This window comes from Juglans regia, chromosome 2, assembly GCF_001411555.2.
Source record: "Juglans regia cultivar Chandler chromosome 2, Walnut 2.0, whole genome shotgun sequence".
NCBI lineage: Eukaryota > Viridiplantae > Streptophyta > Magnoliopsida > Fagales > Juglandaceae > Juglans > Juglans regia.
In genome coordinates, this window is record NC_049902.1 from 11,547,112 (window position 1) to 11,569,448 (window position 22,337).

At 38.8% G+C, this 22,337-nt stretch overlaps 1 protein-coding gene across 2 annotated transcripts in view; it reads right to left on the reverse strand.

The window, feature by feature from the left end:
- Positions 1-311: 311 nt before the first annotated feature.
- Positions 312-22,337, reverse strand: part of LOC109000385 (thiosulfate/3-mercaptopyruvate sulfurtransferase 1, mitochondrial-like) — a 31,151-nt gene continuing 9,125 nt past the window's right edge. For both annotated transcript variants that reach the window (XM_018977236.2, XM_018977237.2), the window contains exons 5-12: positions 17,839-17,963; positions 17,569-17,731; positions 16,609-16,668; positions 10,782-10,840; positions 5,050-5,131; positions 3,812-3,875; positions 1,133-1,200; positions 312-813 (exon numbers count right to left, since the gene is read on the reverse strand). In XM_018977236.2, the coding sequence (XP_018832781.1) occupies positions 718-813; positions 1,133-1,200; positions 3,812-3,875; positions 5,050-5,131; positions 10,782-10,840; positions 16,609-16,668; positions 17,569-17,731; positions 17,839-17,963 (717 nt within the window). In that variant the 3' untranslated portion in view covers positions 312-717. The remainder of the gene's footprint in view (positions 814-1,132; positions 1,201-3,811; positions 3,876-5,049; positions 5,132-10,781; positions 10,841-16,608; positions 16,669-17,568; positions 17,732-17,838; positions 17,964-22,337) is intronic.

Below are 22,337 nucleotides of genomic sequence, written 5' to 3' on the forward strand. Positions count from 1 at the left end.
CCCCAGTCAGTTGATTGTTTATGCTGATGAACCCTAATTTAATTGAAATCAAAACTGAAATTTATTGTTGTCAAATAAATCTAGTAGGAAGGATGATTCTGGCTTTTTTAATCCTTGATTCATTCGAAGGCCCAGATTTCATGAATCTGACTGAATTGCTAAAAATTCTAGCAAACTTGGACCAAAAAACTATGTTTTCATGAAATTTATTTTGATATATTATTCATAATCCATGAAAATTTACATATCAAGTTTCTCCTCCTTCCGCATCAAATTCTCAGCCCAACTTCGTATGGCATTATACACTGAAATGGCAAAATTTATGACAAATTTCTTATTCAAAAGTTTGAATTGGGTCCAACATCTAAAACAATAAAACCAAACCTCTACAATTTTTCTCAAGAGAAGCTAAGGGCATAGTGCCAAAGGAGCTGGCTAGTAAGTAGGAGGTGGATTCTTAAAAGAAGAGCATGCCTGCTGATTATTTATGTTTGATCAACAAAATATGAAACCTGAGAATGCCACCCCAATGTACATAATGTCTCTTCCCCCATGTCTTGTTTCTTGGGCTCCCCATAAATGATCACTTTTCCAATTCAACATCACATGATGAGATTTTAGAAACAAACACAAAACTGCAAATGATATTTTTAACTGTTATTAATACAACCACTTTCCTCATTGTCCGAGTAACTCATGTTTATGTTGCATAAACATTTAGGAAGTGTCGACAGGTGTATTAGGATGTGCTCCCCACTCAGTCCAAGATCCATCATAGACTGCAACATCAGGCTTCCCGAGTCGGTGGAGACCCTGAAAAACATAAAGCATAAGAAGTTTTCCATCCTCAAGGTTTTTTTGTTGCCAATATAATGAATTCCCAACAGAAAACTAGGCCTGTAGGCATCCAATCATCTTAATCTATATATCCTCTTGGTTTGTTTCAACTAACTGAATGGAAACAAGACGAAATTATAACCTATATACCCAAATGCCCCAAAGGAAGGGACATCTTTTCCTCTCCTCCACAAGTCTAACAAAAACAAATTGCCAAAGTCCCCTCCAACTACACAAGAAGCAAATATAAGACATTATAAGTGAGTGAGAGAGAGAGAGAGAGAGAGAGAGAGACCAAGGCAAGGATGCATGCAGTTACTCCAGTGCCACATGAAGTTACCACAGGGCTTTCCAAAGAGATGCCTGCATTAGAATTTAGTTTATTAGTATTGTCATATAACAATCCAGCTGAACAAAAGTATGGCCAATTGACCTCTACTCTACCATGGAAACACAAACATAGCATTATTATAACTAATCATAAGCAAACTATAGAAAAAAGCTAGGTGGATATTCAAAGAAAAACATGGCCTTAAGTTATTCTTGGAATCACAAACCATATTAAACTCCATCATTCGATTCACCACTCTTAATATTGGATTTCAATGAAATTACCGATCAAAAAAAAAAAAATTATTGGATTTCAATGAAACACAACAAACATTTACTAAAATGTAGAATTTCTAATCTTCTAAATAAAGATTTTCCTAGTCACATATCTTTTTGTTATAGATATTGAATTACAATCTGAAGGCCTGATATGAAATGGAAGAGGTCAAGTACATTGTTGAAACAACTCAAGTGTTCTCTCTATTGGTTTGTGTATATACTTGTAGTCATCAGGCAATGACTCTCATGGCTAAAAAAGAACCGTGACTAAGGAATTATCATTGGAGCCTAGATAATTCACCACTTCCAATTCTAAATAAAGATTTTCCTAGTCACATATCTTTTTGTTATAGATATTGAATTACAATCTGAAGGCCTGATATGAAATGGAAGAGGTCAAGTACATTGTTGAAACAACTCAAGTGTTCTCTCTATTGGTTTGTGTATATACTTGTAGTCATCAGGCAATGACTCTCATGGCTAAAAAAGAACCGTGACTAAGGAATTATCATTGGAGCCTAGATAATTCACCACTTCCAAGACATTTCCAAGAAATTAAGAATACAAAGTGAGTGCCTTAGTATTCAGACCTATAATTTCTAAACTACCTTGGGTAGCAATCATATGGTGGAAAAGGAATGTAAAAATCTTCGGAAGAAGAATTACAACTTAAGGAATACTTCAAGAGACGTGAATGATGGGAAGTGCAGACTTGTTGGCCACAAAAATAAAAGCCTTCATAATCATAAACTAGCAAACACAAAAGAAAGATAACATAAGGGATAAACACATACTAAAATGATGAATTATATTGCGTATCATTTCGGGTAAGTGTAAAAGAGAGGACATTTTTACCGGACAAATGCATTACTCTTTCTTGGTTAAAAAATAGGGGTCTGCTAGCCAGCTTGACTATATGTCCCCATTAGAGTTGGAGAGGGAATGCACTGGGGGTGCTACCCGCCCTATACAGGTGGGGAGCACCCCTCCCCCAGCCCCGCCCTAAGTTCCAGACTGTCAGCCCCCACCTCACAGGTGGGCAGATTTTGCCATCCCACTGTCTGGCCTCAGCCATTCATAACTCCAAACCCCAAATCAAAAACCCATTCATAACTCTAAACCTACAAATCCAAAACCCAAGTCCATATAACCCAAAATATATACACAAATCCAACCAAAAAAATGTGAAGATCTAAAGAAAAATGCAAGAAAAAAAAAATTCATCTGACCCACAACTGGGTCTTTATACAGAGACCCACGGCCACACCCTGGGTATGGGTGTGACGTGAAGAAGAGGTGGAGAAAAAGAAGAGGAGATGAAGGAGGAGGAGCAGGAGGAGGAGAAGAGAAGAGAGAGAAGGAGAAGGGGGGTCGGCTGCTTAAACTTTATGAGGGATATGAGAATTATAGGGTTTTTTCAATATATACCCATGTGGGTAGTCCACCTGCTGCCCAACCACTAGGGCTTTAATCTTTACTATTTGCCCGCACTCGTATCCGGGGCAGACGGGTTGCCTGCCTGTCCCCTAGCAGGAGAGGTTGATGTGGCGGGCAGAGCGGGTCCAGTTGACCTGCTGCCCACCCCTAGAACACACCATTCCAGCATTGTAATGCCCTCCAGGAAAGGAATGGAACAGTGCTTTCAATAGCATTCCTCCAAAGCCACCATCTAGATTTTTCCCACTTTTGGGTGGAACCCTAGAAAATGGAATTACCTTTCTATCAACAAAATAAAACTCTTTGAACTTTTTAAATAAGGTATAATAGTAATCATCAATCTAATCAGATTCCTTTCCACTCCTTGAATACCTCAAAAGAAAACAAAGCAATGTAATAATCTTTTCCCTTCCTGTCCATTAACTATTCATTTTAAATTCCATATGTTTGCTTTCAATTATGAATTCCTAAAAACAACAATGTACGTAGCTGAAATACCCACAATGCTTTGCATGTGGCACTCTACAAGCACAGTCTCAAAGGCATATTCAGATACATTCATGTATGCTTGTGTCTGTTTTCAAGTGTGTGTGTTTGTGCGTGTGTAATATTTATGTATACAGGCATTCATACTGTGGTGAGTTTTACATGTGTCTCATGGCTAATCCCACAGTTTTTGTATTTATTCTGCATTTAGTTTACTCATACAGAGTATTAATATTTAAATCGAATTAGCTTTATTTTCTTTTAAGATAAGTAATTTAAACTTTATTAATCACCAAAAAGGGTGCTACCCAAATACACAGGGAATATGCAGAATTAGTTTTCAAGTCAAGTTCAGTCAGGTATTTAACACTTACAATGAGACATAAAACTGTCACGAGAATAGAAATGACCTAAAAATTTCTTTAAAAAAATATATCCTTACCTTCTTGATCAAATCGTCTCTTCAGCTCATCTGCAGGTAAGAGTGACTGTGAAGCGTCCAACAACTACAAAGAAACACCATGCACGTCCATCAAAATCAAATATCATGGAATAGATGTCAATTTCTTTTGGATCAAGTGAACCAAGCCATACAGGAAAAGGCATAACAACTTCTTCATAAAACCCTTATTTTTATGGGTCCAACATGTATCATTCCACACAGTCGATGTTACCCAGTCAGGCTTTATCAAGTAATTTTCTGGAACTCATGAAAAAACATTATGCCAGTTTCCATTAGCCACTGCTAATGTTTTAACAAAATCTGTATTGCCAATCCAGATCCCAATATCTACAATGTTGGAATTTGAGGGAAGGGAGAAATCCTTATATATTCTCTCGTGTAATGGTCTTGTTAGGTTTTTAAAAAATTTCTCAATTACTGCTCTCTGTGGCATGAACTGTTATGTGGAACTTTTGGAACTACATAACAGATTTTTTTCATATCTTGGATCAACGATTAGATATATATATATATAAATATATATATATTTGATAAGTTGTTATACACGCGCGCGCGCACACACACACATTAGATTCTCGCTTTGTCACTGATTGCATCTCATATTTTAAGCAGAGAGATAAAAATTATAAGTCACACAATCCCTAAAAGTTCATTTTTCAGTTTATTCTTTACATTTATATTCATACAGCATAGCCTTTTCAAATTCCTGAATCACCAAGATCGTCTTATTTCCCAAGAACTACAATAAATTCGAGTGAAATAACATGTAACATAGCTATTGAAATACTTTTAAAAACTGAGATGATAAAACTAAAAGAAATCTAAAATATCTACTTGATGTCAATAAACATAATGCAGTGAGACCTTTACAACTTATGCCTTTTTTCATCCAAAACAGTGATCACAAAAAGTTACATGTAAACCAGAAGTGGAACCACTTGACAGTTTGCAGACTACGTACTTAAACCTACCTAAATCCAACCCATTGTTTCTATTATAAGTCATGAAATTTATTTAGACTTAAAAAGGCAGGAAAATATTGAGAAAGAACCTAAACCATGACAATCATAATTTGTACAACATTTGAAATAAAGCTAAATGCAAATGCAATCTGGAAAAAAAAACAATCGGATTCAATGTAACAGTTGGGAAGGCTATGCGTGTTTCTTCACATCATCACAATACGATAGAAATCATCCAACAACTTGATCTTTCACCTGGGCAAAAGGAATGCACTTGCTGCCAGGTACATGACCACTTCTTATCCCCTTTCGAGGTTCCACTGCAGCTCCATCAAATCTGCAAGATTAAATCTCCATCAAATCCAATGATGTTGCACTAGAAATCATAGAAATTAAATTTCTACCTAAAAATGACTTAACCACTTAACACAGTGTTCAAGTCTAAAACTGTGACCAACAGCTCCTTTTTCTCTCGATTGGTCACGAGTCTTGCCATTGCGTTTTAAATTTCGAATCTGTGTTTTAAATTTAGCAGATGATTTCTAAATCGAGCCGAGTATTTTAAAATCTTCAAAATATTTTAAATGTCCAAAATTATTTTAAATGGGGTATTTTTAGTATTATTGAACCAAACCTATTTTTAAAGTAAGCTCTATATATATTTTGGAGCCCCAGAAATAATATAATTTTAGCAAATCATTTTATTTAAATGATTTTATTTCTTTAGGAATATTATTTAATATTCATTATTTTACTTTATGTTAAAAACTCTATTTATTTAGATGCTTTTATTTCTCTTACAAATATTTATTAAATTCATCATTTTATTTTATGAACAAGAATATTATTTTCAGATCAAGAATAAACAGTTTGGTTTTAATACTCAATATATTTACCTTCCATTTATTTTCTATCCTCTTTTATTCCTCTTAGTTTAATCCCCACTGTTAGATCTAGGTTAGGGACCCCTAGATGTAGGGCTAGGATTAAAACCCTAAATCCCTAATTTCCTCTCTTCTCTCTCTCACCCCCCTACACCGTCACACACCCCCCCCTCCTACCCACCTGCTCGACTCTTTCTTCTCCTCGCTACCACAAATAAGCTCATTGGCTTTTTACACACCATTATTAAGTCAGTCTTCACTCAGAAGGCGCTCAGAGTGCCACACCGGCTGAGTTTATCTCAATCCACTCCTTCCTTTTCTCTTCTCTGTGGATCTCTTCTCCCTTCTTTTGTTCTCTTCTTTGCCACCCTCTAGATTAGGGCTCCGCCGCCACCATCCACGGCGCGACACCGTGTGTCTCAAGTAATCCCTCTTTCTCTCTCATTTTTCATGCCGAGCAACCCACATCTAGCCCCAATGCCTCTGGCAGGCCCTCTACCTCTCTTCCTCTCTCTGTAGCTGCCCACCGCCACCATAGCTCTACCTAGATCTCAGCCCAGCTAGGGATGAGCCTCCACCATACCTGAATCACGAAGCCCTTCCACGCAACCTCCACCTTCCTTCCCCTCCACTCCCATAAGCCAACCTCTCTAGCTCTCTCCCACCACCGTCCATGGCCAAGCGGCCATCCCACAAACCTTCCCTCTGTAGTCCAATAGCCACTACAACCCACCCATAGCCGCCAAATCCTTGCTCCAGCCACCCAAACTGCCCTTGTTTTAAGGTCATGGCAGTGACCACCAAGCCTCAACCCAGCCCCTCCTAGCACGTATGTAGCCGCCACCACGAGATCCTGCCGGATAGCAAGCAATGCAACAATTTCAGCCCTTTGCCATGGTATAATATCTATCTCTTTCCCTCGATAATTTATTATATTTGTGAAGCTTATTTGATGTTGTGGAATGTACTGTGTGGTGCATTGTGAATTTTGAAATATGTTTTGTGAACTATGGACTATGAATGTGAAGTGATGGGATTAATATGAAGTGAAGGGATTAAATATGAAGTTTGTGGTGTGGTTGTGATTGTGAAGTGGTGGGATCACTGTGAACGGTGCTCTGTGGACTAGTTTGTGATGTGGCTGTGTAGTTTGAAGTGATGGGCATTATTGTGCAGTTGTGATGTAGTTGGTGAGATGGCAGCATGTTATGAAGTGTTGGGACTGAATGCGAAGCTGTGATGTGAAGTTGTGATGTGGTTGTGCTTTGTGAAGTGTTGGGGCGTTTGTGTAGTTGTGGTGTGTTCCGTGGTTGTGGATTGAAAATGTGAAGTTGGTGTTGTGGTTATGCGTCGTATGAAGTGACGAGATTAGATATGGATCACTATGCAATTTAGAAGGTGGTTGTGAACTATGTGACGTGATGGGATTGTGTAGTGGGCGATGTGGTTGTATGTTGTGTATGTCATGTGAAATGTCAGGATAAGCTATGTAGTTGGACGGGTTGTATGAAGTGTTATGTTGGTTGGGTTTGAGTTGGATGTTAGTATCGGTGTGTATGAAGCTTGTTTACACAAGCGGGCATTTTAGTGGACTATATGTTGATCTTAGGTGATAAAGAGGGTAAGGTATATGTGTAAATTTGTTAGACACATGTACCGGACAAATTTACCATATATAATGGATAGTTGTCCTAAGTATGAGTACATGATGTTTAAGCCTTAGAATTGGCTTAAAATTGTGTATTATGCTTGGTTTGGGTTATGATGAACTGCTAATTAGATTATGCATGAATGGAGGAAGAGATGTATGTGTTGACTAGGATTGAGATGTATAACTAGGTTGGTTCAAGTTATGCATCGGAATGGATGGCTTAGTAGGAAGAGTGCGATGAAAGTGATAGTGTGTCTTAACCTTAAAGGATACAAACTTTAAGTAGAATGCTACATGTTGGAAAGGTGACCTCACGTGGGTCCCAAGCTATGGGTTTTAGAATTTAGAAAAGTGATAAAGGAAAGCATAGAGGATGAACTTGTATAATAAAGTATGTCTAAGTGAAGGAAGTATAAGTAAATGGTAGTATTATGTAAGTTCTAAGTTTAAGTTACATATGCACTTGAAAAGGAAATGATGTTAGGTTATGTATGCATGTAGGTTGCCATCTGATTCACACATGAATGGACTGTATGAAATGAAAATAGCGTGGAATCCAAGTAAGTATTATGTTTATACTCTTATAGAGTTTTCTAAATGATATGAAATGAAATGAAAATGAGAAGTTTTTATGAAAAATATTCTTTTATGAAATGAAAGAGAATGAAAGGATGTTTTATGAAAGTATGCTAAGTATTAATGTTTAAATGTATATTAAAGGCCTTCTTTGGCAACCCCTATTTATGCACCCAAAGTAATAGTTTTATGCATATGAATGAATGCTATATGTAGTAGTTATTGTCTTTATTTTCCATGAAATGAAATGTTGAGATTTATGTTCGATGCTAAGATATAATGTTCAAACAAGGCTATGAAATGAAGTTTAAATGATGCTATGAAATTATGTTTAAAAGATGATATGAAATGATGTTTATGTTTATGCTAATGCTTTTAAATGATGTTTATGAAATGAAACGAACTGATGAATGAAAATAAATGAAAAGGAAAGGGCTGAAAGGAATAAATAAAAGGAAAGGAAAGGAAATGAATGAATGTTTTAATGTATGAAAATACGTAACGGCCATGACTGAATGAATGAAAAAATTATGGTACCAATGGACTAGGCAGATTGCAATGCCGGGTAAGTAGTACTGGTAGTGCTACTCTTGACTGAAAAGGATTCCCAACCTGTAGCCACGGGTGGAATCCGGGTCCAAAAGACTGCTAACCCCAACACACGGGGCGTAACAGTGTGTACCGGCCAGAGGAAAAGCGAAAAGAGTTAATTGAAAGTTATAAATGATTTAGTTTCTTTATGAATGAATGAACAAGGTGTAGGAAATGTTTTATGAGAAATGAAATTTTTTTCAAAGAAAAACCCCACCTTGTAATGTTTTCCAAGAAAGTGAATGTTTTATATAAAGTATATAGATGAATGTCAAATGCATGAATGAAAACCTATGTAAGTATATTTTTACAGTATTAAGTAATGCTTACTGAGTATTTGGCTCATTTTGTTTTTATGTATGTCCCTCCCTCACTTATGAACAAAATGAGTAAGAAGCGTCAGAACCGACATGGCCCAAGGGAAGAGTGATAGAAGCCTAGGCTTGTTTTTACGTAATGTATGAAAGTAAATTTTTGTAAAAGGACTTTTTAATTTAATTTAATGATTTCTGCTATGAACTCTCTTTTAATATACAAAGCATGTTTTAATTTTAAACAGAATCTTTTATATACTGAAAAGGAAAGAGAAAAAGTTTTGAAAGGTTCAGTAATTCCCGTCTCATTTTCTAAAACCATTTATCAAAGTCCAACCACAAGAACGGGCGTAACAAAACCATCCTTGGCCAATTGAACATTCAATCATATCTGGGTGCAGCTCCGTGAAGCAACTAGAATCAACTGAACTCCAGTCTCAACAGGGAGTTGTGCTTTACTATCAGCCACAAGCTTCATATTGGGCAAAGTGCTTGTACTGGAAATTATATTGAGACTTGCTCTATTTACCACTATATACTTCGGGAATCCCTCTTGAAACATTTTTCAAAGATAACAAGAGTCAATTTCTTTTGATAAGTAACAAGAGACTGGTTTCTTCCCACAAATCAGTCAAATAGGCAACATGTTTTTTAACATTTTTTTTTTTTTTTGGTTTAGAAGAGGGGTTGATAAATGTCATATCATCGTAAATGTGAAATACCTAAGTTCTATAGAAAAATAAAAAAGGAAAACAAACAGATAGATCCAAGCTTCAATCGTATTTTGTTTGTATAGTTTATGACCTATAATAATGCAATACTTTGCCGAGCTACCAAAACTGGCCCACCAAACATCTTCATGAAGCATTGCAAAGATATGAACACCATCCAAGGCGCGCACGGGAACCCTTAATGTGAAACAACTTATTTTCACATACATTGACTTAGTCAACATTTATAATCGCATTTGGCTTACAGATCTTGGGCATGCTTGAACTCACCTGGAAATTTAATTGTACTATTTTGTTTGTAATATAACTTGGTATGTTTGGCATAGCCAAGAGGTTCTTATCAACTTCTTACCAACCCTACTGTCATTTTATTGTTTAAGTTATGAGAACTTACTCCAAAGAAAGTAAGATGATAATGATAAGAAATTCATAAGAAAAAGGAAAGGAATAAATAAACTAATTGAACTGAGAACATTTGAGAAAAGGAAAAAAAACTAGTGTATAAGCTGATTACACATCCATCAGCCTATAATGTTTTCAAATATAGACATAATTTATTTATGTATTTATTTATTTTGAGAATTTATTGACGAATGCAGATTTTGTATTTGTCTTGTAACAACTTAAGCAAAGTCCAAACTGTAGAATTTCAATTGGATCCCCTTGGAATTATTACAAACTGTAAGAATTGTTTTCTTCCTAGGCAATGTTCGATCTCATTCACCACCTTCTCATACTCAATCCGGAGTATTACACTCTCCCCCTAAAACCCTTAACATCCTCACTAAGCCATTCTATTGAAGGTAACACGGCTTGAGTCTCACATTCCTGATAAATATTGGCTTTGATATAATTTGTAACGAACAAAGCTGGCTTATACTCCAAAACCACCAGTCAAAGTTACAATTGGAGTACTTTAATATCATTATAAACTGATAAGAATCTCAACCTCTCAACTAGTGTGGGATCCCATTTACCACCCTTTCATACTAAATTCAGGGTGTTACAAGCCTCTTCTACTGACTTCATCTTTGGAGGCATATAAATTGCTTGAAAGAAATCCAACTAGATCTAGAACTAGTTTTTGGAACACATTTAAGGTTGCTACTTATAGGCTGACCTTTTTCATAATGCAGAGCTTTTTTCAGTTGCTTATTAGTTGATGCTGTAAACAACGACAAAATGTTTACACAAATTATTGCACATGATAAAGAAGAAATACAGGATTAGTATTAGCTACCTGGCCTTTGATCGGGCATCTATGTGTTGGTGAGTTCTTTCCTCACTGTTCTTTCTAACCTGAAAAATACAAAAAAAGAAGAGTTAGGGGATGTTTGGAAACAATTTCCATCTAATCCCATCTCATCTCATCTAATCTCATTTCCTTCCCAAGCATCATTTAAACACAAACTCTTTCAAACTCATCATTACAAAGTTTTCAAATTAATCATTGCAACTTTCACAAATTTCTAAACAATAAACGACAAACAATTCAACTTTTTTAAATCCCAAAACAAAAATTATATTCTAACAATATTTTAACTTTATAATATTTTTATTCAACTTTTTATTTCTCTCTTTTCCCAAAACCCAATAAATACTTAACTCAAACTATCTCACTACTATTCACAAACCATCTTACTACAAAATTCTCATCTCATCTCATTCCCCAAGCATCTCCTAGAATCTGTATATATTAGAACCTATACATTTGTTTTATTCCCTGTCTTGATGACAGGTAGATTTGTGAAGTAACTATTTTCCGGCACTTCTCACCGATAATAATTCTTTCCTTTCATTTCTTTTATCCTGGATTTCAGGCGCATCTTGCCGGAATTCTCTTTCTATGCCATTATTTATTTTCTTTCTGTCATATTTCTGATGCTTCTTGTCAGAAATACTCTTTGTTCTTTCAGTTAGTTTTCTCTATTTATTTTTTTGATAAGTATGAAAAGATTTTATTAATCCACGTAATTAGGCAAGGCCCGAGTACACAGAGAGTATACAAAAAAAGCCTAATTACAAGCTAAGTGCTGCGAAAAACAACAAAAAGTCATTAAAAGATGCTCCATTCAATATAATATATGAAGCCCAAAGTAACAAGGTATGATAAAAAAAAGTCCCTAAACCCTTCCTGTGTAAGCTCCTTGTCCTCGAAACGACTATTCCTCTCATTCCATATGCACCACATTAGGCATAGAGGCACCATCTTCCAAATAGCCGCAATCTGCCTGTTGCCTTGGATTCCTCTCCACATTCACAATGAAGAAGAAGGTGATCCGCTGATTCATTGTCATGTTCGCACATGAAGCACCAATTTGTTAAGTAAAGGCCGTCGTCTTCTCAGCTTGTCAATAGTCAATATTTTCCCTTAAGATCCTAGCCAACCAAAGAAAGCCACTTTGAGGGGAGCATTACTCCTCCATATGCACTTCCAAGGGAATGCAATGGGGCAGTGGGTCGATAATACCTTATAGTAGGATCGGACTAAGAAGTTATTGTTCCCTGTAGATGTCCAAAGCAATCGATCCTCTCCATCTGCAAGGACGTTCAGCGCGTAGAACACGCTGTAAAAATCAGCAATATCTCCCATTTCCCAGTCCTGTGCCAAAATCTGACTTGTGTGCCCCTACCCATAGCAAACCTGCAATTAGCAAGTCTTCCTAACCATTACGAATAAATTTCCACACCCATGCCGTAGGCCCCTTTTACTTCATTAGAGCACCAACCTCCCCAAATGCTCCCATATTTAACATCAATAATTTTCCTCCAAAGGGCATCTCTTTCCCTATGATACCGCCATAACCATTTTTCTAGGAGAGCCTTATTGAAAGTTCTCAATTTAAAAACCCCCAATCCGCCATTGGACAAAGGTGTGCGTACTTTATCCCACTTGATCAAATGGAATTTTTTCACGTCCTCAAAACTGCCTCATAGGAAATCATGAAAAATCTTCTCCAGTCTATACGCCACACTTGCAGGCAGAGGAAATAAAGATAGAAAGTATGTGGGAAGATTGGATAGTGTGCTCTTAATTAATGTGATTCTACTGCCTTTGGATAAGTAAAGTCTCTTCCAGCCCGCTAGTTTACGCTCGACCTTCTCAACAATCCCATCCCACATTGTCTTGGATTTATGAGGGGGGCCCCAGAGGGAGTCCAAGATACTTCATTGGCAAGGATGACACCTTGCAGCCCAAAATGGCAGCCAAGTCGCTTAAGTTATTAACCAATTCAACTAGAACTATTTTAGATTTGGATAGATTCACCTTGAGACCGGAGACAACTTCAAAGTAGAGCAAAAGGGCTCTCAGGGAGCAAATCTGATTGGGATCCGGCTCACAAAAAATCAGTGTGTCGTCAACAAAAAGTAGATGAGAGGGATAGACTACCACGTGAGGAGCTACCTACAGAGAACCCCGAGATGAAACCCCTACCCGCCATCCGTTTTGCATTCTACTCAGAACATTCATTACTAAAATGAACATTCACTACATGATCAAAAACTTTCTCCATATCCAATTTGCATAAGATATCTGGAATGCCAGCTATGACTCTACTCTCCAAGCATTCATTAGCAATGAGGACCGAGTCTAGTATTTGTCTTCATTTTGCAAAACCGTTTCGAGACTTACAGATGAATCTTCCCCATGATTGCGCTCAACCGCTGGGCTAGCACTTTGAAGATGATTTTTTAAACCCCGCTCACCAAACTTATGAGACGAAAATCTTGCACCTCCACCGACCTTGCCCTTTTCGGAATAAGGGCGATAAATGAAGCATTGAGGCTTTTCTCAAATTTCATTAATGAGTGAAATTCGAGAAAGACCTTCAAGATGTCCTCCTTGACAATGTCCCAACTAGCCTGGAAGAAGGCCATTGTGAAACCATCTGGACCCAAGGCCTTATCTTTTTCCATCCCTTTTAACACTTTAAGCACCTCCTCCTCTTCAAACGCTCTCTCCAATTAAGCTGCACTTGGTGGTCATAATAGTGGACAATGTGATCCTTTATAGCTACTTTGTCTGAAAGAACCCTCCCTTCCGAATGAAGAACCTCGATGGCATTGGTTCTTCGATGGTAATTAGGTACTCGATGAAAAAACTTTGTGCTCTTATCCCCTTCCTTCAACCAAAGGACCCAAGATTTTTACCTCCAGGATATCTCCTCCATGAGTGGGATTTTTTCCAGCTCAGCTACTACAACCATTTTCCTTGCTTCTCATCATTCGAGAGGGTCCCAGTCACCTCTTTTTCCTCGAAACACTGCAGTTCCTGAAATATATTATTCCTTTGGTCATTTATGTTCACAAAAACTTCTGTATTCCATTTTCTTCGGTCATTTTTCAAGGCTTTAAATTTCCCGGCTAAAACAAAACTGGGAGTACCCGAGATCTGATGAGGACCACCACGATCTAATCTTATCTGTAAACCCATCTACCTTCAACCACATATTCTCGAATTTAAAGTATCTCTGCCCCTCATGGAGACCTCCGCAATCCAATAAGAGAGGGGAAGTGGTCCGAGCAGAACCTGGTGAGGAGTTTTTGGCATAGGTTGGGGAAGTGTGCCTCCCAGGAAGGAGAGACAATGAATCTGTCCAGCCTAGACCATGCCCTCCCATTAGACCAAGTGTAGTCGCCCCCAACTAGAGGTAGGTCAAACAAATCCAGCTTGAAAACTAAAGCTGAAAAGTCAGCCATAGCTGACCCTGAGCTAGAAGCCCCCGACCTTTTAGTTGAAAAACTGAGTGATGTTGAAATCACCTCCGATGCACCACGGGCCATCCCACCAGCTACACAAACCAACGATCTCATCCCAAAGAAGCTTTCTATTGTTGTCATCGTTAGGCCAATAAACTCCTATAAATCCCCACCCAAAACCATCATCCAAACTTGTGAAAGAACAAGCTATTGCAAACTCTCCAATGAACTCCACCAAATCAACTACTCTCTTGTCCCACATCACTATGATGCCCCCTGAAGCGCCCTTTGAAGCAAGGCTAGTCCATCCCGCATAAGGAAAATTCCATAAACTATTTATTACCTTCCTATCAACATACTTAGTCTCCTGCAAACAAATAATACCTGCCTTCCAATCTCGTATTAAGTTCTTCACTCTAAGGCATTTGTTCGAGTTATTCAAACCCCGAACATTCCATGAAAGGATCTTGGGCTTCATGGGACTCCTAGGTTCTCCCTATCATTATGCCTCCCCCTACTAGCGCTTCCCTTGCATCATAATTTATGGAACAAGATAGCCTCTTAAGCTCCCTTTCTTTTTTTGAGGCAGATCTAGCTATGAGGGGTTGTCCAGCTTCAATAGCTGTAAGTAGTGCTTTAAATTGGTCCTCAAATCCTTCGCAAGAGATCCCTATGCGGTGCTGGATTTCATCATCCTTCTTCAAACCCAATCTGACTGTGGATCAATCCACAAAAGCACTAGAAGCAAAGAACAAATAGGACTGGGATCATCCTCGAGGTCACCTAGATCAGAAAAGGGAACAATATCTCCGAACGCTTTACAAGCCAAGTATAAATCTGACCCAATTGATGCCTCGTCATCCGAGAGTGCCTCATCTTCAGAAATAGTCTCCTCTTCTACTTCCACCGTACATTGAACCCTAGAAGGGGTCTCGGTTGCTGCCATTGTGCTTGGCCCCTTGGATGAGGGTCCTAGGCCCTCGGTTGCTGCCACTGTTGGATGAGGGTCCTGGGTCCAAAGGGAGCCTCTAGAGGTTGTGAGAGTTGGGGTCCAACGGGGGCTTCAACATGAGACAGCCCAGGTGAGGCCTCCACCTCATCGCGGTTGTTTAACTCCCTCCAAGGCCGAGAGGTGGTCCAAGTTACGTACTGTGGGGTCGCCTGAGGATGACGGCCCACTCTGTGTCGACGAAAAGCTTCCGGTGGCCTGAGAACAGGCATCAGCTTCATTTTGGGCCAACCCTATGAGCGTCGTTGCCACCGTGTCCTTTAGGTGCGCTTCGTTAGGGCCGGTAGGGTTGTCGGGGGTTGGCGGAGTTTTCTGTGATGCCGGCAGGGCAGACGATGTGGTGGACAATGGGTTTGGGGCTCTCGAGCCGGAGGTGGATGAGACTCGGGCCTGAGATGAATCCTTAGCCTGCCACACCATGTTGGTGGGCCTAAGAGACTCTCCAATCTTATCGGTCCCAACCTGTGTGGCCCTTCCACATTCATTAATAGGCCCCTTTCTGCTCAAGCCCAATCCAGCGGGCTCTCCATAGCCCCTATCTAAAGTCCCCACAGCCCTTACCAAATTCACCGTGGGCTCTCCCTTCTTCACGGGTTCTTCATTCTGCACAGGCCCACTGCCCATGCCTATAACCGCTCGTAAGCCCAAGTCCAATTTCCTCATCAATGCAATGATCTCCTCAGATATACCTGACAAATGGCCTCTGACAGCCCACAACGCCCCTTCTAAATCCCCCATCGTTGTACCAGCGACAAAGGCTCCCCTACCACCCATGTCAAAGGTAGGCTTGCTGTTGTGATTTCCTTCACTGCCAAGCCGTGTACCCTTTACTTGAGCACTATCGGCCACCACAGCGGAGTCATTCCCTACCAGCAACCTCAGAACCAAGGCGTTGGTGGCGCCTTTGGAGGGTAGAAACCTCTCTGCCTCCATGTCCCTAGCTGTCTCCCTTCCCTTTCGGAAGCCGGCAACTTTTCCGAGGTGGTAAGAAAATTCTTCCAGCCACTGTTCTTCGAACCTTCAGGGACAATCACCTCTCCTCTCCTCTTGACATTCCCGACCTCTGCCAAGTGTAAGAAACAACCCCTGGAGTTAACGTGTCGTTGAATGGTGAGGACTCCATTCCCGATCCTCGTTCTCTATTTATTATTAGAGAGTTGAGAAAGATGAGCAGCATTACGGGTGCAAAGCATAAAATGTACATTAGATGCAGGATAAAAAGTGCATTCACCTCTTTAATTAAAATTTTAACAATGTCAACTCATAAAAACTGATATTCTAGGTACAACTTTCAGAAAAGAAAATGGGACATGCATCTTAATTTTATTGCTATAACAGCATGGACTAAAATCTTAACCTGCTCAAGGGTCCAGACAAGATGGGGCTGAAATTTTGTCTGAAATGTTGTTGGCCCAACCTGCAGAAGAATAATGCATGTCATTGAGATGACTAGAACCAAGATTGTGTTAGTAAAATTCAAAACAGTGTTATAGATAAAGAAAAGTGTAGAGAAGCAAAGAATTTGTTTTCTAAAAAGAAAATTATCATTCTGGCGAGAACATAGTACGATAAATCAATAAAATATGTTAATTGCAGCAAAGAATATTAAAACTTCATTAAGGCAAGGACAATTGTTACCCAGAAAAACTTTCTCCTGTTGCAACCACAATACTAAATTTACATTTATACAAAATTATGTAAATTGCATCAAGAGATATGCCACAAAACTACACAAACACTATATTTTCCATTTCCGGGTAAGATGTAAAATATAAAGAATTTCCCATGATCTGCTATCACAGATGAGTTCTGCTGAAAGTAAACACAAGAAAGAGATCTTCAGCTCTTCAGCATGACCAGATCAGAAGAAAACAAAGCGGCATTCAACGGCAACAAAATTTGTCCCATCTTCCGGCTGCTTCCAGCCGCTTATTATTTTAAAGTCCTAACCTTTCTACTTGCTCTGGTTTTGGTGATCGAATACTAAGTTCTTTTCCAAAAGCAAATCCCACTTTACGAAAAATTTATCACCACCAGTTCGATCTCAGTTCTCAAGAGCATGAACTTGAGAAACTACTAGATATATGTAGTCGCTTCTTACAACCCAATGTTATTATGAAACCCAAGGACATGTATAGAATTTTTTTTGCAATATTTAGTATTAAAAGAATTTATATGGAAAAAAAAAAGATTTGCAGGAAATAAAATAAGTATGATTAATATAAATCTAAAACAATATGCAATTTAATATTTAGTTACCACCCCATAAAGGATAAGAAGGAAAATCTGAAACTAGTTGAATGATTTATGAACTTACCACCTGTCCCTGATATACTTTCTCTATTGCCTCACTGGCAGCACTAGCTTTCAAAATAGCATCACTAGAAGCACTAGATTCAACATCGTAGCCCGATGCACGCCATCTTGGCAGGCCTCCATCTAAAACCCAAACTCTGTCATGCCCAAATACTCGGAACATCCTTATGATTTGAATAACAGAGAAAATATATTAGTCTATGATTAGTAACCACGACATGAAACATGATTCCGGTGAATTTGAACAGTTATTGTCAACACCACAACTCACCACCAGACACGAGCTGAACTAAAAATCCCCTTTCCATCATAAACAACCAATTCATCTTTGTTCTCAATGCCAAGAGCAGAAACAGCAGCGGCAAAGGCATCCTCAGACGGCAACATATGTGGCAACTGATACAAGTCATCAATTCCATATTATAACTTCCACAGGGGAGACTGAAATGCATACAAGTTAATAGAAAAGGTGATGTATAAATGGCACTATGGCAAACCCCAGCAAGAAAACTATCTGAGTTGAGTACCCCCTTTTTTTTATAAGTAATAAGAGATTTATTAATGCAAGTAGATAGGCATAGCCCAAGTACTCAGGAAGTATATAAGCGGAAACACCTAATTACAAGCTATGAACTAGGAACTAGCAGAGTCTAAAAAAGGAACATTTAAAGAATCCCCATTCAGTACAAGAGTTTTCGCCCAAAAGCAAAGAGTTTGAAAGAAAAACTCTCTAAATTCTCCCAACGAGCGTTCTTTGTCATCTAAACAGCGTTCATTCCTTTCTATCCATAAACACCACATTAGGCATAGAGGAATCATCTTCCAAATATCAGCAATGTGATGGCTGCCCATAGATCATTTCCAACAAGCCAATAGATCCACCACTCTCTTGCATCACCCAAGCTATACCCGATATGCTGAAAATCTCATCCCAAAGAGTCTTTGCCACCTCACAATGCAGAAACAAATGATCAACCAACTCCCCATCTTTCTTGCACAAATAACACCAGTCCAGGCATATTATACTGTGCTTCCTCAAATTATCCGTTGTCAGAATCTTCCCGAGTGACACCAACCGGCAGAAAAAAGCAACTTTAATCAGTACCTAGGATCTTCAAATACACTTCCAAGGGAATTGGTTGACACAATGGCACGTCAGCAATTTATAATAAGAACTAACAAAAAAAATTGAATTTCCAGCATGTTGCCACAACATTCTGTCCTCTCCTCCCTGCACCATTTTTATGGAGATCCAAGGTACTGACTCAGATAATTCAAGGGGAAATTTTGTCCTCTCCTCAAATTATTCGTTTCCTGCAAGTGCACCTCGGATAATTCAAGGGGAAATTCTTCCAGTCCGATGGCCCTAGAAATTGTTTGTGGTAGAAATAACAATGTATGGTGTAGCACACCATACACAATGGTTTCTCATAAACACCAAGGAAGAAGACAAAAGAATCTTGTCACTTTCCCTTCTCTAGATCACATTGCACCCACAGTCAATAGTTTCTCTCTCTCTCTACTTTGCCTCCCGATACTCATTCCCCCTAAATTTCCTTGACTCTCCTGAAATCCATTACAATACTGCACACAAGCATTCTTTTTTTTTCTCATCCTTGGACTTTCAAGTAGGAAATTTTTAGCAAATTTTCCTTGGACTATCCCGAGTCCCAAAATCCATTTCCTCTAGTTTTTCTCTCTAGAAAATCATTATCATTCCCCTGAATTGTCCACATCCTTTTCTCTTTCTTTTGCTCTCTCTATTTGGCTATTGTGAAAATGGTTATATTGGAGAAACTTTTGGTTCAAGCTACTGATTGTACAGTATATATACAAATTTATACACACAAATGCGCATACATAACAATTGTTTTGTGGTTCAAAATATGCTATGAGCCAAAATGGTCTAAAAGTGAAGCTAGCGAAGTCCGAAATGGTCCCGGTGGGTTTTGTGTGTAATATTCGAAGTTTAGTGAGTATATTGGGTTGCAAGAAATCTTCTTTACCCATGAAATATCTTGGGGACTGCTAGTAAGGCGAAGGCTATTGGGAAGGTGTGATCGAGAATATTGAGTGAAGGTTGGCAGGTTGAAACGAACCTACTCGTCAAAAGGGGGCAGAATTACATTAATCAATAGCACTCTCTCTAAACTTCCTACGTAATTTATATCATAATTTCCCTTACCTACTGGTGTGACAGATTGTACTAAGAATATTTTTGGTGCTTTCTTGTGGGAAGGATTTGGGGATGAGGTCAAGTTCCACCTTGTTTATTGGGATATGGTTCGCTTCCCAATTTCTGGTGGAGGGTTGGGGCTACATACGTTGTGGATATTTAACAGGGCTTTCCTTTGGAAGTGGTTATGGCGGTATCATTAGGAGGGGGATGTGATACCCTCATATGATATGGATATGAGTAGGTGGTGTATGGGATCCCACATTGCTTGGGAAAGAGAAGTTCTTGCTCTTTATAAGGTTCTAATGGGGCTCTAATTGTATCATTGACTAGTCATTTTGGAGCATAGGCCATGTGGTTTGGGCCTTCCATTGGGGCGTTACAAATGGTATCAGAACCTATCCCAACCAGAAATATGGGACTTGAGCCGTGCCACCTACAATGGACAGGCCCGACGAGGATGTCGAGAATTTAAGGGGGTAGATTGTGATACCCCATATGATATGGATAAGGGTAGGTGGTGTATGGGATCCCACATTGCTTGGGAAGGAGAAGTTCTTGCTCTTTATAAAGTTTCAATGGGGCTCCAATTATATCATTGACTAGTCCTTTTGGAGCATAGGCCATGTGATTTAGGCCTTCAATTGGGGCGTTACAAATGATATCAGAGCCTATCCCAACCAGAAATGTGGGACTTGAGCAGTGCCACCTACAATGGACAAGCCCGACGAGGACGTGGGAATTTAAGGGGGGTAGATTGTGATACCCCCATATGATATGGATATGAGTAGGTGGTGTATGAGATCTCACATTTCTTGGGAAGGAGAAGTTCTTGCTCTTTATAAAGTTCTAATAGGGCTCTAATTGTATCATTGACTAGTCCTTTTGGAGCATAGGCTATGTGGTTTGGGCTTTCCATTGGGGCGTTACAGGGGAGGCATTGTAGAGGGCTGTTATTGACTTCAAGTATTGGAACGCTTTGAAGGTTGGTGTTCTAATGAAGTTAGAGGCGCACATGTATGAGGTTGTGTAAAATATTAGAAATGGTTGGGGGGTTTTGCTAGACATTTCAAATTTGTGGTAGGCGAGGGCTCCAAGGTCAAGTTTCGGCATGACAATTGGCGTGGAGAAAGTGCTCTTAAGATTGTGTGCCCTTCATTTTATTAGACTGTGTGATCAGGAGGCTTCAATGATAGATCTTATGGATAGTTCTAGTGGCTCATTACAGTGGAATGCATGTTTCTTCAGAGCGGCTCAGGATTGAGAAATAGGTGCTATCATTGAATTTTTTTTTTCTCATATTGTATGCTACGAGCAGTGGTAGTGTTGAGGCGAATAGGATGCTCTTGACTCATTCTGGGGATAGGAAATTCATTGTTCGGTCCTCATACAAGGCTTTGGCGTGTTAGAACCACAACACTTATCCTTGGATGTACATTTGGAGTTGTAAGGTGCCTCTCAAAGTTGGTTTCTTTTGTTGGATTGCTTCCCTTGGAAAAATACTAACCATGGATAAATTGAAAAAGTAGGTCTTATTGTTATCTTTTTTTTTATATATAGGGGGTAGGGAGTTTGAACCTAGTTCTCCCATTTGGAGACTAGAATTTATGCCATCTGTTGTTTCCGTTGTTGGCAGAAGAGTCTGTGATCGGTGCTAAATGTGTAAATAAAAAAGTATTGAAATTGTGGATCATCTATTACTACATTATGAGGTGGCCAGGGTCCTATGGGATGACATTTTCAGTAGGACCAAACTTGCATGGATAATGCCCAAAAGGGTGGTGAATTTTCTTGCTAGTTGGAGAGGTCTTCAAGGTAACCTCCAAATTGCTGCAGCATGGAAAATGATTCTCCTATGACTTATGTGGTGCACTTGGCTAGGGAGGAATACTCGGAGTATTGAAGATCGGGAGCACTCTTTGGATGAACTCAGAAGATTCTTCTTCAATGCCTTATTTTTATGGGATAATGTTATTGAGTTCAATGGGGCTAGTTTTCATGAATTTCTTGTATCCACTTCAAGTTCCTAGCTTGTAACTAGGTGTTCTCTTTTGTATACTTCCAGTGTACTAGGGCTACATATATTTACTTGATTCAATAAAGTTTTATTTTACCTATAAAAAAAATCACCAAGGCCTAAATTATATTTTACAAATATTTTGTTATATTTTAAATAAAAATATAAGCTTTACTTTAATCAGGTAAACGCTTGTGCTTTGAGCCTTGCACCTAGGCTTTAGACAGCATTTGCACTGTCACCAACACTGAATACTGCAGCAAACCTAATTCCTTCTTTTAAAGCCTTTTCCTTTAAGGAATTCTCACAAAGGCCTTTAAGGAATTCTCACAAAGGCCTTTTATAGAGACTTCCATAGCTGTATTAAAAGCAACTCAGTGACTAGATGTCTAGAAGCACTAATCATAAAAATAGATAAATCAATAAGAAATACAGAAACCACAACCTCTATGGACGACTAATATATTCAAAGCACACCCTACAATCCTTTTTTTCTTTTTTCTTTTTTTTTTTTTTGGGGGGTGCCCGGGGAACTTTATTCGAAATATGCGCTAATACAGCACATAAACCTACATGC